At 50.1% G+C, this 14264-nt stretch overlaps 1 protein-coding gene across 4 annotated transcripts in view; it reads right to left on the reverse strand.

Annotated features, from left to right (window-relative positions):
* LOC309331530 (maestro heat-like repeat-containing protein family member 2A) overlaps nucleotides 1–14264 on the reverse strand; it is a 48313-nt gene that overhangs the window by 12901 nt on the left and 21148 nt on the right. For all 4 annotated transcript variants that reach the window (XM_081843765.1, XM_081843766.1, XM_081843767.1 and 1 more), the window contains 14 exons: nucleotides 13308–13449; nucleotides 11965–12017; nucleotides 11769–11876; nucleotides 10574–10693; nucleotides 7695–7817; nucleotides 7294–7464; nucleotides 6669–6698; nucleotides 5237–5368; nucleotides 4748–4827; nucleotides 4121–4229; nucleotides 3534–3680; nucleotides 2159–2263; nucleotides 1538–1661; nucleotides 776–891 (listed from right to left, as the gene is read on the reverse strand). In XM_081843765.1, the coding sequence (XP_081699891.1) occupies nucleotides 776–891; nucleotides 1538–1661; nucleotides 2159–2263; nucleotides 3534–3680; nucleotides 4121–4229; nucleotides 4748–4827; nucleotides 5237–5368; nucleotides 6669–6698; nucleotides 7294–7464; nucleotides 7695–7817; nucleotides 10574–10693; nucleotides 11769–11876; nucleotides 11965–12017; nucleotides 13308–13449 (1560 nt within the window). The remainder of the gene's footprint in view (nucleotides 1–775; nucleotides 892–1537; nucleotides 1662–2158; nucleotides 2264–3533; nucleotides 3681–4120; nucleotides 4230–4747; nucleotides 4828–5236; nucleotides 5369–6668; nucleotides 6699–7293; nucleotides 7465–7694; nucleotides 7818–10573; nucleotides 10694–11768; nucleotides 11877–11964; nucleotides 12018–13307; nucleotides 13450–14264) is intronic.

The raw sequence follows: 14264 nt of genomic DNA on the forward strand, positions 1-14264 counted from the left end.
GTTCACCTGGTGTGACTTGGGGGGGGGCAGTCCCTGCCTCTCAGCCTAACCTACTTCACAGGGTTGTTGTGGGGATTAAATGAGGAGGGGGTGAACCATGGATGCCACTTTGAGCTCCTTGGAGAAAAAGGTGGGATATACATGCAATAAAGAAACAAAATCTGTCAGCTTGTTAGTGCAGATGTTTTCTTTTTTGGTATGCACATTTTGCCTGATACACGTAGCTTGCAGGAGACCTCTCCTAGGCCTTGTGGTTAAGGGTTAGGGCTTGGATTTGGGACTCCTGATCCCAGTCCCAGCTCCCAGTGTTTATTACACCAGGATCCAGCTCTTCAAAAGGACTGCTACCTATCTGGCTTTGCCCATTGCTTTAAGGCAGACATGGCCAAACTTGGCGCTTCAGCTGTTTTGGGACTACAATTCCCATCATCCCTGACCACTGGTCCTGTTAGCTAGGGATGATGGGAGTTGTAGTCCCAAAACAGCTGGAGGGCCAAGTTTGGCCATGCCTGCTTTAAGAGCACAACAATGGGTAGACATGGGAAAAGCGGGTGCTTTTCTCATTACTGAACCTCTTAGCTGCACCTGTTGAACTTCTGCCTTGCCTAAAAGGTGGCAACCCTTGGCCGGCACTGGCATCACCCAGGACCAATGCACGTGTCCATTGCCACATGATCCACCACCCCAGGAGGATGAATCCTGCCTAGGGGTGCTATTCTCCAGGTTGATACCTTCTCCCAAGCACCTTCCTCCTGAGGTCCCCACCCTACAATACCTTCGCCAGCTGGAGAGAGGCCGTGCGCACCTCCCGGGGGCTGCTCTCGCTCCGGAGCTTGCGTTGGATACAGTGGAGCTGCCAGGCCACCAAGCGGCCCCTTGGCCTTTGGGTGCCTGCAGGAAATACCCAAGAAGGGAGATTCCGACTCAACATCAGAGAGAACTCTCTGATGACAAGAGCCACTTGACCATGGGATGGACACCCTCGGAAGCTGACAGACTCTCCTTCATTGGAGGTTTTGAAGCAGAGGTTGGGTGGTCCTCTGTCAGGGGATTTTTGAGCTGTGATTCCTGGCTTGCAGGGAGTTGATGACCCTTGGAGAACCCCTTCCAACACTATAATTCTATGCCTTCTGTACCATCTGGCATCCTGTTCTCACAGTGATCAACTAGATTCCCTAATGGGAAGCCCGCAAATGGGATCTGGGCACAGCAGCATCCTCGCTCAGTCGTGAAGCTCACTTGGGTGTGACCTTGGGGGCCAGTCACCACCTCTTAGCCTAGCCTACCTCACAGGGTTGTTGTGAGGGTGAAATGGGGAGGGGGGAGAACCATGTACGCCACCTTGAGATCTTTGGAAGATAAAGGTGGTATGTTAATTAATTGAACGATTAAATAAATAGTGAATTAGCACACTGGTCCCTGTAGCCCAATATTGTCTGCACCAACTGGCAGCAGCAGCTCTCCAGATGAGGATGGAGAGGGGAGTTCCTCCCAAGTAAGGAAGACCTACATTGCGAAAGGGGCTAGACAAGCTCACCTTGGGTGCTTAGCAAGACCCTGATGCAGTCGACGGCACCCTGCCGGATGCTGCCCAGCACGTCACAGGAGAAAGGCCCCAGCGCCCCAGCCAGGCGGCTGAATTGCTCCGGGGGGATCCGTGGCTGTGCAAAAAGAGGGAGAGAGGAAGCTGCCATATACCAGTTCAGGCCATTTGTCTGCATTGTCCACACTGACTGGCAGCTAAGACTCTGCCCCTAGGAATAAAGCAAGATTCTGGTCCTCAATATTCTGAATGAACTAGGAACCCAGGCCAGGCTTTTAAGAAGAAGCAACCTTTGGACTGGTAATTTTTTTAGGAACACAGGAAGCTGCCTTATGCTGAGTCAAACCATTGACTGATCTTGCTCAGTACTGTTTCCACAGACTGGCAGCAGTGTCTGTCCAGAGTTTCAGGCTGGGGATGTTCCCTGCCTTACTTGGAGATGCCAGGGATTGAACCTGGGACCTTGTGCATGCAAGGCAAATCTGAGCTATGACCCTTCCCCAAAATAAGATTCTAGTCCTCATGGTTTGGAATCAAGGACTGTTAAGTAGGAGCATCAGAAGCTGCCTTATATCAAGTGAGACCATTGATCCATCTGAGTATGGCCTTACTCACGGAAGCGCTGGTCTTCTGGCAATGGGCCCGAAGCAAGTGCACCCCAAGCTGCAAAGCCCGGGCACGCTCCCATTCCCGCTCCGACACCATCCAGTACCCCAGGAGCTGCGGGGGAAATGGAGGAGAGGGGGAGGAACAATCAGCCCCTGGCCTGAACCAGCCCGCCTTTGCCCTGGCAACACAGAAGCCATGCTGGTTAACTGCGGGTAAGGCTTCTCCCTCCCAGAAACCCCACAGAGCGAGTTGGAGGGTGGTGCATGTCTAGAGAATGTCCTGCTAGCAGAGCTGGATTCAAGATTGGGGGGCAGTGCTCTTGGCCCTTGCAGGGTGTAGTAGTTCGTCATTCCAGATGGGGCCTGCTTGGTGTAGGCCCCGCATTTGTGAAGCCCTCTTCCAGCAAACATTCACTCAATGCCTTTGCTTCCGGAGATCAAGAAAGCCCCCAAAAGTGATCTTTTCCCTTCTCAAGAGAGCTTTAGCTGATCTAATCCAACTGAGTCTCTCTATCTCCCCTCAGAATGTGTTGTATTCTGCCTGAGCCTCTCTTGTTTTTGATCTTTTGTTGTACGTTGCTTTGCTCTGAACGGAAGCTTAATGGAGAAGTGGGGTGATGCAAATAAATGGTTAAATACACACAGCTCTGGCTTCTCAAGAGCCCCACTGTCATGGACTGGTTGGACACAGAGGAGTGGTGGAAGGAACCAGCTGGGGAACCCCCAAGGGAAGAAGGCTCAGAGTCAGGGGAGTGGTGGTGGGACAACAATGAGTGGTCAGAGGGAGAAGACTGGGAAGTGAAGGTGTCGGAAGCCGAAGAGGTAACAGGGTTTAGTGAGCAGGGAGAGTCTGTGGCAGAGAGAAGTCCAGACTCAGAGGCAGAAGCTGAAGCAGGAGAGGAGGGAGCCCAAGAGGCAGAGAGGAGTCACAGGTGTCTCCCCCTCCTGCTGTGACCAGCTCCCCTTCCCTCTTGTCTCCCAGAACCATAAGAGGCATGAAGAAGGCAGAGGAGAAGTTAGCTTCATGCAGGCGCAGTCTCAGATTGCTTGGGGGAAATCCTGAAGAGGAGGGGACTTAGATGGTAGGGAAGAGGTGGGGATTTTCAGTCCTGGTGACTGATTTTCATCGAGTAAGACTGCTGGGAATGAACTGCTCTGCTCTTTATGCATAACACTCCACCAAGTCTGGGGAGATCATGTTTTTGCTAATAAAGAATTATCTCCAACTTTGAACCTGTATACTCCTGTGACATCTACTTTGCCCTCCCTCTGGCTTGGAAGCAAAATGTGGGAGGAGAGGAAAAGGAGAGCAGCAGGGAGAAGACAGATTTAGCAGTGAGGGCTAGAAACTTGATGCAGAGGCTACCTCCCGCCCTGCTCACCTGGAAGGCCTGTTGGAACCACTGCAAATTGGCACTCTCCCTTTGCTCCACCCTCACCACCTCTTCTTCCAGCAGAGTCTCCACCAGTTCCGACAGGGATATCAGGGCACCCGTATGCAGTGCTTGAGCACTGGAAGGCAGCGGTGCCTAGTGGTGCAGAAGGAGCAGAATGCTGTTGGTTTTTTTTATTTAACAAAATTGAAATACCACTTGAGGGTACTAAATCCTCAAAAAGATTTATGAGGAACATTTGCAAACAGGTGAGAAAGTAAAGTTATAATATATTAAGATGAAGGATTAAGATAAAAACAAAGAGGGAAAGGATTTGCTGAATTAACCAACTGAATTGGATTACAAAAAAGGGAGGTGTGAGGAGGTCAGGGAAATAAGGGAATGAAGGATAAACATGGAAAGATGGATCTATTTCTAATTGTTTTTGTTTTTCTCTGTGTTTTTGTAATTTTTTCTTTTTCTTTTTTTTGTTTATTCTCTTCATGTCTGTAACCTTTATTTGAAACTTCAATAAATATCTTTTTTTAAAAAAACCGCTCCCAAACAACCAGCCCCATCCCAACACACATACACACCTGGCCTGCATCCTCTGCCAGCCCCAAAGGAGGAAGAGTGAAGACGCTGCTCAGGGCTGCCTCTGCCAGTGCCTGGTTCTCCTCCCGGCTCAGCTGCTCTGGCACGTGGCTGAAGGGAGAGGTGGAAGGTTGTCAGGGTTCACCACCGAGGTATTTGCTACTTCCCTTTCTTGAGCATCCCTGAGTCTGTATTGCAGTGGGTTGGACTAGATGACCTTTGGGGTTTCCTTCCAACTCGAGAATTCTATGCATTCCGGAGCCAAGGTGGCTGAGGGCTCCATATCTGGGTGACCCAAGGGTAGATTCCCACACAAAAAGTTTGCCAGCTGATGCCTGCAGCAGCCAGTGGGGGGCTGCATTTGTGAACAACCCATCCCAGAGGCGGGCAGACCATTAAAGGCAGAGAAACTAAACAGTGGAAAGAGGCTGGGTCACACCCTGTCCTGGAAAAACAAAATATTCTTTTAAGATGAACAAGGGCTGTCTGCAGTAATATGGCACTCTGTGTATGTTCAGAGGCGCTTGGGGTTCCAGAACTAAACTTGGGCTTTGAAATCAGAGCTTGAAAGTGGCTCAGATGGATGGACACCCCATAAAAAGAAGGGGTGCTGGAAATGGGGTACTCACCTCAAGTGCCGGAGGGCAACCATCACTTGCTGGCGGACGGGGGATACAAGGGCGTTGAGGGGCTCTGCTTTGATAATGTCCTGGAACAAATGCCGTGCAAGGGAAGTGTATGGCATGGGCAATGAACCCTTGGTCAGGAAGAAAGTCAAGACCTTGGCTTGAATCCTTCTAAAGGATCCTCCCCAAAGGGCAGCACACCTTAGGCTGTCACTCACCTTCCAGGGCAGACCTGATGGGTGACCAGGGCAAGTGAAAATTTGACGTCATTCACGGCCATCTGTCATGGATGCTTTAGCTGAGATTCCTGCATTGCCGGGGGTTGGACTGGATGACCCTTGGGGTCCCTTCCAACTCCACAATTCTATGATTCTTCCCACCAGCAGCTCTTCAGGGCATGAGCTACTGACCACCCAACCAGAATTTTTTAAAAAACACACTTTATTAACCCTTTCCAATGGCTTCGCCTAAGCACAGACAAAAGGAACTCACTACGAGGTGGTCAAGCAGGAGGCGTTTTTGGGGCAGGCAGAAGGTCGGGGCATTGCCTTTGCTCAGGATCGAAAGGCTGATCTCAGACACACACTGGGAGAAGCTCAGGGCCAGCTCAGCATCTGTGGCTCCCTGGGGAGGGACAGGAAAGAGAAGGAAGGAGGCTGGCTCCACAAGGAAAAAGACATACATACATACATACCTACCTACCTACCTACCTACCTACCTACCTACCTACCTACCTACCTTTCCTTGATGAGGTTATGGGGAAGCTCTGAATGGAGGGCAGAGTCTCATAGCCTTGCTAATAAAGACTCCTTTGTCCCGTGGAGTGTTTCATTCCGTCCATCACACCCTTGTCATCATGTACTCCCAGAACAGCGATCAAAAGGAACATATACTGGATTTATGCTTTCTCTCCTGGCTTCTAACTCCACCGCTCCCATCTCAGAAAAGGAATGTGGGATATTGGAGCCTATCTGGCTCAGTATTGCTTAACCCTGATTGGCAGCGACTATCTGGGGTTTTAGACAGGTGACAGCCCTGCCAGTAGACGCCGTTGGGGATTGAACCTGGGACCTCCTGCAGATTCTTTATGACTGAGCTGTAGTATATGGGAAGCTGACTTATACCCAGTCAGAACCATTGTGGTGGACTGGTTGGATGTGGAGGAGAAGTGGTGGGAGGCGCCGGCTGGGGAACCCCCAGGGGAGGAAGGCTCAGAGCCAGGGGATTGGTGATGAGACAGCAATGAGTGGTCAAAGGGAGCAGACTAGGAGGAGGAGGTGTCAGCAGCAGAGGAGATAACAGGGATTAGTGAGCAGGAAGAGGCTGTGGCAGAGAGCAGTCTAGACTCAGAGGCAGAAGCAGAGGTGGGGACCAAGAGGCAGAGATGAGGCAGGCTGCTGAAGAAGCCAGGGACTCTCCCCCTCCTGCTGTGACCAGCTCCCCTCCCCGCTGGTCTCCCAGAACCAGAAGAGGTATGAAGAGGGCGGAGGAAATACAGGCAAGACGACAAAGCCTCAGATTGCTTGGAAAGAACTTAGGCAACTGTGGGAAGGCAGGGACCTTCAGGCCTCACAACTGCCTCCTTGGGGCAAGCACTACCAGGAAAAGGTGATGTGCTTAATAGGCCTGAGCTGTCTTGTTGCTTTGAATAAAGTGTTAACTTCATGGACACCATGCGAGTTATTGCTGACCTACTCCTGACAACCATCAAGGTCTGTGCACTGACTGGCAGCAGCTCTCCAGGGTTTCAGGCAGAGGAGAATCTCGGACCTGCCTGGAGTTGCTGACAGGGACTGAACCTGGAACCTTTTGCATGCAGAGCAGGTGCTCTGACTCTGAGCTACGATAGTCCTTTCCCTGAAAAAGGAAAGCCAGCTTAACAACTCCCAGCCGGCCCCACAACCTGTGCGTATCAAGTAGGTACCTTTTTTCGCCCAGTGGGGCAGCCCAGTTCCTGCAAGACAGAAAGGACAGCTGTCAGAATGGCCCCCATTCTGTCTTCTTCCTCTTGGGCTATATCCCTCTGTCCCTCCACTGACAATTCCTGGCCAATGACAGGAGGTTGAGAGATCCAGTGAGCACCTGCTTCCCATCTCCTCCTTTTTCATTTATTAGCACCCACTGCCACCTTCTCCAACGTTGCACCCTTCAGGTGTTTGGGAACACAATTCTCACCCTGCCCCTACTGCACCCAGTGGGCACCAGGTTGGCGGAGGCCGACATGTTGCATCTAGACTACCTCCATGACTGCAGCCTCAAAAGTGGTAGCCACCCGCTTTTGCTTCCACAACAACCCTGCGAGATAGATTAAGCACAGAGAAAAAGTACTTTGCCCAAGGTCACCCTGTTGAGTGGCTGGGTGGGATTTCAACCCGCTGACCCACATGTGAGCCACAAGCTATGCGAGGCTCCTACAGGCACCCCCTCTGCAGTGGCCCCTGCCCTCTTTCTAGTTAGCTCCCTCCCAGCTACCTCTCTACCCCTCCTGCCCATACTCTGGCCCCAATCCTTATCCCTGCTCCCCTCCATTTGTGGTGGAGAAGACTCACCGCAAAGTAAGTCAACTCTGGGCCGCTAGATGTGTAATGGCGCAGGATCCGCGGCACAATCTCGCTCGCCAGCAGAGGCAGAAGCTGTTCCTGGGGGGCACGGACCGCCATGCTGCCATAAAGCAGGAGGAGGGCACTCTTCACACTGCTTCTCCCTGGCTCCGGCAAGCTCTATGGTTAAGAAGATTCGCATTTGTGGCAAAGCAGTCATGTCTCCCAGGGCTCCCATTTGCCTCCATAAGCGCGAGCAGAAGATTCTTCTGATGAGAGTCTCAGTCACTCGCTCTGCAACTGAGCTATGGCCCTGGAAATGGTAAATTCTGCTCTCATGCCTCCCCAACTCCACAGCCGCTGGGGGAGAGAGGGAAGAAAGAAAAGGGGGGAAGCAGGGAAGTCTGAACCTGGCCAAAGTGATGGTAAGCTGAATCCTCCCCCTCGGATATCACCTCCTCAAAGCGACTCAGGGTCTGGAGCACAGCCGTCAGCTGTCCCTCAGCGCAATAGACCACACACCAGCAAACCCCCTGTGGGTGAGAAGGAATAATCCTAGGTTGTAACCACCTTCCAGAAAAATCCGGACTCCCTCCCACAGGATCCAGTCCGCCCGCTTTTCCATCTTCTTCCTCCGGGTCTATCTACACTTCAAGTTTATCTCTTAAATATAATAACAATGAAAGAGCGCCATTGTGCTGCAGTTCTTGTGCTGGCCAACAGGTGGCACTACAAACTACAGCATGACGACAAGCTGGGCCATTGTGATAATGGTCAGAGAGCAAGGAGGAGGAAAGTGGAGATGGAGGCCCGCAGGCAAGTGGCCAGGCATCCCTAGTGTGTTATCAGGCACATGCCCCAGGCAGACAAGTGAGAGGACAGGCTGGCAGCTCAAACAGAGGACCAGTCAGGACAGGCTAGGGCAGCTCCCCAGCAACTATTCTGCTCTGCTGCTGCTGCCCACCTCACACTGATGATGCTAGTTGGTAGGTGAGCTGTAAGACGGGTTGGTGAGGCCTAAGGGAAGTAGGGGGTTTGGCAAGAGGAGCAAGCAGGGGTGCAGCCCCTACTTAGCCTTAAATAGGGATGGGAGAATCAGTCAATTTTTGTATTTCTCAGTTGCTCATTTTTCCAATCTTAAGGTTCCATTCTCCATATTTCTGCATAACTTTGAGATTGTTTTTAAGTCCTCATGAAGATGCATCACCCAGTTCTCCTAATGTACAATTTTGCATAAGATTCACATTTTTAGAAATGTCCCCTAACATTATGCACTAGCGGAAAGCACCCAGCATTTCTCAGGAATACGAAGAAACCAAAAAGATACACAGAGGGATGACTTAATTTTTTAGTCCCTTGGTGAAAAAACAAACAAACTACGCATTTTCATGTTCAGGTTGTCAGGTAAAGCAGAATATACATTCCTATCAAATTTGGTTAAAATCAGTGAAATTTAAAAGGTTTAGTCCACCGTCTTGATCCAGAGTAGCAGTCAATTGTCTCAGAATACAAACAAAAACCTGCTCCATGATCTCGGGGTATGTTTAGCGTGGAGAACAGAAGGCTGACAGGTAATATGAGAGCCAGTCTCAAAATACCTGAAGGGCTGTCCCATGGAAGATGGAGCCAGCTTGTTTTCTGCTGCTCCAGAGGGGAGGACCTGAAACAATGGATTCAAATGACAAGGAGGGAGATTCTGACTAAACATCAGGAAGAACTTTCTAAGGGTAAGAGCTGTTCAACTATGGAACGGACTCCCTCAAAAGGTGGTGGGCTATCCTTCATTGAAGGCTTTTCAGCAGAGCTCAGATGCTCACCTATTTTATTTAGTTGCGATTCCTGCATTTCAGGAAGAATCCATGACCCACAGTCATCCAACCTCAAGTGAAGGAGAGTTCACTTCCCACCAAGTTCCCGGAACCATAGAATTGTAGAGTTGGAAGGGTTCCCCATGTTAGAATTCCTGCTCCATGATTGCAGTCATGGGATTTTTGTTTATCACATGACGGTGTATGTTTTGACTTCACAGAAAGGGGAAGTGACGGAGACAGGATGTTTGTGTTACTGTGTTCCGTGAAGTGGGACTTCTTGTAACTTTGAAGTGTCAGGCATAGCTCTAATGGCTTTAGCCCAAACGTAGCAGAGTTTTCCTGCACAGCGAAGAAGCTAGTTGAGGTGGAAATGACTAGTCAGCTAGACTCAGAATAACTATTTACAGGATTTATTAAAAGGAAAAAGAAACCAGCAGAGTTTCTGCATACAAAACAAAGTAAAATAAATCCTTTCACTCTCTCTCTCTCAACCTTACACAGCACTCCTACTCCTAACACACCACACCCCAAACGTACTAGCATTCCTAGATAACAGAGTTGAGTGCTGGTCGTTAACCAATCGGAGTGAGTAGTTTCTAGGTCAAACAGACCTTGGCTTTCTGCCAAGAGTAAATTGACACTGCCTTGAGTTAATTGTGTGAAGCCAGAATCTGCAAGTTTTCACGAGAATCAATTAACAGAAACTGAACAGGACTATTGTCCTTTGTCCTTTTTCACTTTGCTGTCTGATGCTAGAGAGAGAGGGAGCCATGTTGCAGTGCTCCGTGTGTGTTTATATGTAAATAAAGTAGATTAGCCTAAATGCTGAGTTGCTGAGGTCTGTTACGCAAGCTGGGAAGACTCTGCGGTTCCCTAAGTGTGTCAGTGTCTGTTGGCATCGGTCGCTGTGATGTTCAGGCTGAAGAAAGCTTTTGAAGCTCCCAAACGATTGACCAGGAGGGAGGGAACATGCCAGTCGGGCATGTGTCTCTGCCAGGGTCCTACTTGAGTGTAGGCTGAGCTCCTGACACCCCGAGGATCGTCAAGTCCAATCCCCTGGAAGGCAGGAATCACAGCTTGATCTCTGGAACTGTTGTGCCAAATTTGGTGATGATACCTTGCATGGGTACATTTGGTGGGGGTGGGGGAGGGAAGCAGGTTAATGCAGGGCATACGCCCCCCCCCCCCGCCCCCAAGTAGCAGAGCTTGCCTTTCTTTTTTTTCTTTTTTTTAAAATAACTTTATTCAAAATTAAAACAAAACGTATTATCCAGAAACATCATCCTTATTCCCCCCCATTTTTCCTCCCTCCCCCTTCCTCCTCCCACAGAACCCACCCACCCTCACCCTCATCCCAGTCTTTGATTTCTCTAAAAATGCTGTTTTCTGCATGTTACACAGTTGTATAAATCCTCAAACTACTTATCTGATTATTATTAATAAAAGGTTTGTGAATGTTTATTCAAAGCAAAGCTTGCCTTTCGCTGGGCTTCCTCTGTGTAATCTGTGTGCAGCAGGAGGTCCAGAAGTGTCTGCGCCACCCCATTCACATCCCCTGAGGCAGACAGCGCCATCCCCAAGGCCTTGCAGAGGAAGCCCTAGAGGGGAGAGGGAGGGTGGCGGCAAGCTGAGCAGAGCAGACCCCAGCCGACCAATGACATAGCAGACACACACATCCACAACCAAGGTGTCTCACCCACCGCAGCCAAGATCTTAGGCGCAATTTACCTCCAGTATATTAGAAGGACCTGAAGCTGGGCCAAAGGGGGCCCATCTTAGACTAGCATCCTCTTCACAACGTGGTCACCCAGACACACCAGTGGGAAACTTGCAAGCAGGACCTGAGTGCAACAGCAACCCTCTCCTCTACTGGCATTCAGAAGCATCGCTGCCTCCGACCGTGGATGCAGAGCATAGCTATCAAAGCTAAGAAGCACCAATAGACGCCTCCTTCAAGCATATGCCTAATCTTCTTTTAAAGCCATCTAGGTTAGACTAGGTTAGACACGGGTGGCGCTGTGGGTTAAACCACAGAGCCTAGGACTTGCTGATCAGAAGGTCAGCGTTTCGAATCCCCGCAACAGGGTGACCTCCCGTTGCTTGGTCCCTGCTCCTGCCAACCTAGCAGTTCGAAAGCACATCAAAGTGCAAGTAGATAAATAGGTACCGCTCCTGTGGGAAGGTAAAAAGCGTTTCCATTCGCTGCTCTGGTTCGCCAGAAGCGGCTTAGTCATGCTGGCCACATGACTCGGAAGCTGTACACTGGTTCCCTTGGCCAATAAAGCGAGATGACTGCCGCAACCCTAGAGTCGGTCACGACTGAACCTAATGGTCAGGGGTCCCTTTACCTTTACCTTTACTAGGTTAGACTGGAGAAATGCACAGAGGGCTGTCAATAGCTATGAATTTCTGGACACATGGGTGTAGAACGGCACTGCAAAATTCAGTGAAGCGCAAATTTCGAAGGACGTGCATGCGTTTCAATTTGTGAATTGCTTCACAAAGTGCTTTGGCTTTGCAGGTGAACCAGATCAAATTCCTCCCCCGCCCCTTTGGCGAATGCTCCAGTCCAGCTGTTCATAGGAAGGTGACGGGCTGGGCATTCATTGTGCACAGCTGGATGGGGAGATACCCAATATTTGTGGGGGGAGGGGGCAGGGGGAAAGCACTGACTTTCTCCGCAGAGGAGTTGTGGTAGGTGTTCAGCTGCTTGGCGAGTTCCTTCCCCAGCACCAGGTTCCAGCCTCCCGCTTCGCTCCTCCGTAAGGACTTCTGCAGGAACTGAGGAGGCACCAGTGGAAACAGGGGTCACCGAGGAGGATCAGCAGTGCCACAGGAACAGTTTGCTTGCTCGCCCCACTGGCGTTACCTCCAAGAGTTTGGCTTCCCAGGCTGCGGGCTCCAGCGTGTACTTGCTGTGGCCTTTGGGAGAGGAGCAGCATTAGACAGAATCAGACCAGCCAGCTCAGTGCTGCCTGTCCAGGCTGGCGGCAGCTCTCCAGGGCTTGAGGCAGGGGGGTGCCACTGAGGAGTGGAGTCAGTGCTCCTTTTGGGGAAGCCAAGGAGGGCTGGGTGATTCTGGCATAGGCTGGAGATGGGCCAGAGTCACACCCATAGATAACCCGCAATCATAAAAATAAGGTGCCACCCAGTAACATATAGAAACCAGTGCCAGACTGGGGTTGAGGCTGGCACCTGAACCTCTCTTGCGATAGGACCATGCCACAGATCTGCATCTACTGTGCCAATCTAGGCACAGAGGGGGGAAGAACTCTGTAGCACTCCTGCTACAGGGTTACTCTGACTCACTAACAGTATTTCCCTGGCCAAGTGAATTAATTACTGTTGTTATTATTGCGCGTGAATTTTGATGCTGCTTATTGCCAGATTAAACCTCTAAGGATTCATCTGCAATTGAGCAGATCTAGGTGGTGGGTGGGTGGGGCCTCCCCAGCACTGTTCTGGGGGGAGAGCCGGCATGGTGTCGTGTTTAGAGTGTTGGATTAGGATCTGGGATAGACCAGGATTCAAATCCTTACTCGGCCATGAAGCTCACCGGGGGCCTTGCCTTAAGCTAACTCACACGCCTAACTCCACATAAGGAGTGGAGCAGAACCCACCTGTGCCACCTTGAGCTCCTTGGAGAAAAAAGTGGGATATAAATGCAACAAATTGCATAAAATGCATTCCATAGTGGAATACAAGGCTCATATTTATTCAAAACATGCCAAATATATGTGAAGGTGGCCAAATGCTACTCATGCCTTTTTTAAAGCTTTCTATTATTGTTTTCTGGTTCTCCTATCTTGTGTTTTTATTCCTCTTGTTCTTGTGACTGTTCTGATTGTTATTTTTAGCTTGATGTTTTGTTTGTTTTTATGTTTATTGCGTCTGCAGATAAAATAAAAAATATATAAACCAATAAATGCAACCCATAAATGCAATAAATAAATATATATATAAGCAAAGAAATAATTTATATATTTCCCCCGCCACAGAGGCTTTTTTGTTTTGTCTTCTTCTTTTTTTAGGGCCAGGAGATTCCAGGCTCAGGCCTGGTGGCAGATGTGGAGGTGCTGGCTTCGTCGGACACCATCCTAGAGGAGAGGTCGTCCGCCAGCAACTCTTGGCAAAAATCGACCCTCTGCACACACAGGTGTGTCAGCTGAGCTCGGCAGGGCAGGGGAGGGTTGGGTTTTCCTCTCATCTCACCTTCCAGGTAGCGGACCAGGGCAGGTATCTCCACCCACCAGTGCTCCCCCACATCCCTGTAGGCTTCTGGGCGTAGGGCGTTCATCAGGAGCAGCACGGCAGATCCTCGGCCGGTCCCTTCCAAGGGGGAGACAGCGAGGGCCTGCAGAGGAGGAGAGCAAGGGTCTCCAGGTCAGGAAGGGGATTCACCCAGGTCAGGCTGCTTCCACTTCTGGAGTCTAGAGGCCGCTAGGGTCCCATCCTCACCAGCCTAAATCCACACCCAACACAGATAAATGGTATCACATAACATGATAAATGTTCATAACTGCATATATAAACCACATAGAATCATAGAATCATAGAGTTGGAAGAGACCACAAGGGCCATCGAGTCCAACCCCCTGCCAAGCAGGAAACACCATCAGAGCACTCCTGACATATGGTTGTCAAGCCTCTGCTTGAAGACCTCCAAAGAAGGAGACTCCACCACACTCGTTGGCAGCAAATTCCACTGTCAAACAGCTCTTACTGTCAGGAAGTTCTTCCTAATGTTTAGGTGGAATCTTCTTTCTTGTAGTTTGGATCCATTGCTCCATGTCCGCTTCTCTGGAGCAGCAGAAAACAACCTTTCTCCCTCCTCTATGTGACATCCTTTTATATATTTGAACATGGCTATCATATCACCCCTTAACCTCCTCTTCTCCAGGCTAAACATGCCCAGCTCCCTTAGCCATTCCTCATAAGGCATCGTTTCCAGGCCTTTGACCGTTTTGGTTGCCCTCCTCTGGACACATTCCAGTTTGTCAGTGTCCTTCTTGAACTGTGGTGCCCAGAACTGGACACAGTACTCCAGGTGAGGTCTGACCAGAGCAGAATACAGTGGCACATGTCTGAAACCCCACAGAAAAAGTCCTGAAACCATTTTGTCCCTCCCAAATTGACTTAAAATATTTCTCTGCAAGGTCGAAGGAAAATG

The sequence above is a fragment of the Podarcis erhardii genome (assembly GCF_964252035.2).
Source record: "Podarcis erhardii genome assembly, chromosome: 16".
Lineage (NCBI taxonomy): Eukaryota > Metazoa > Chordata > Lepidosauria > Squamata > Lacertidae > Podarcis > Podarcis erhardii.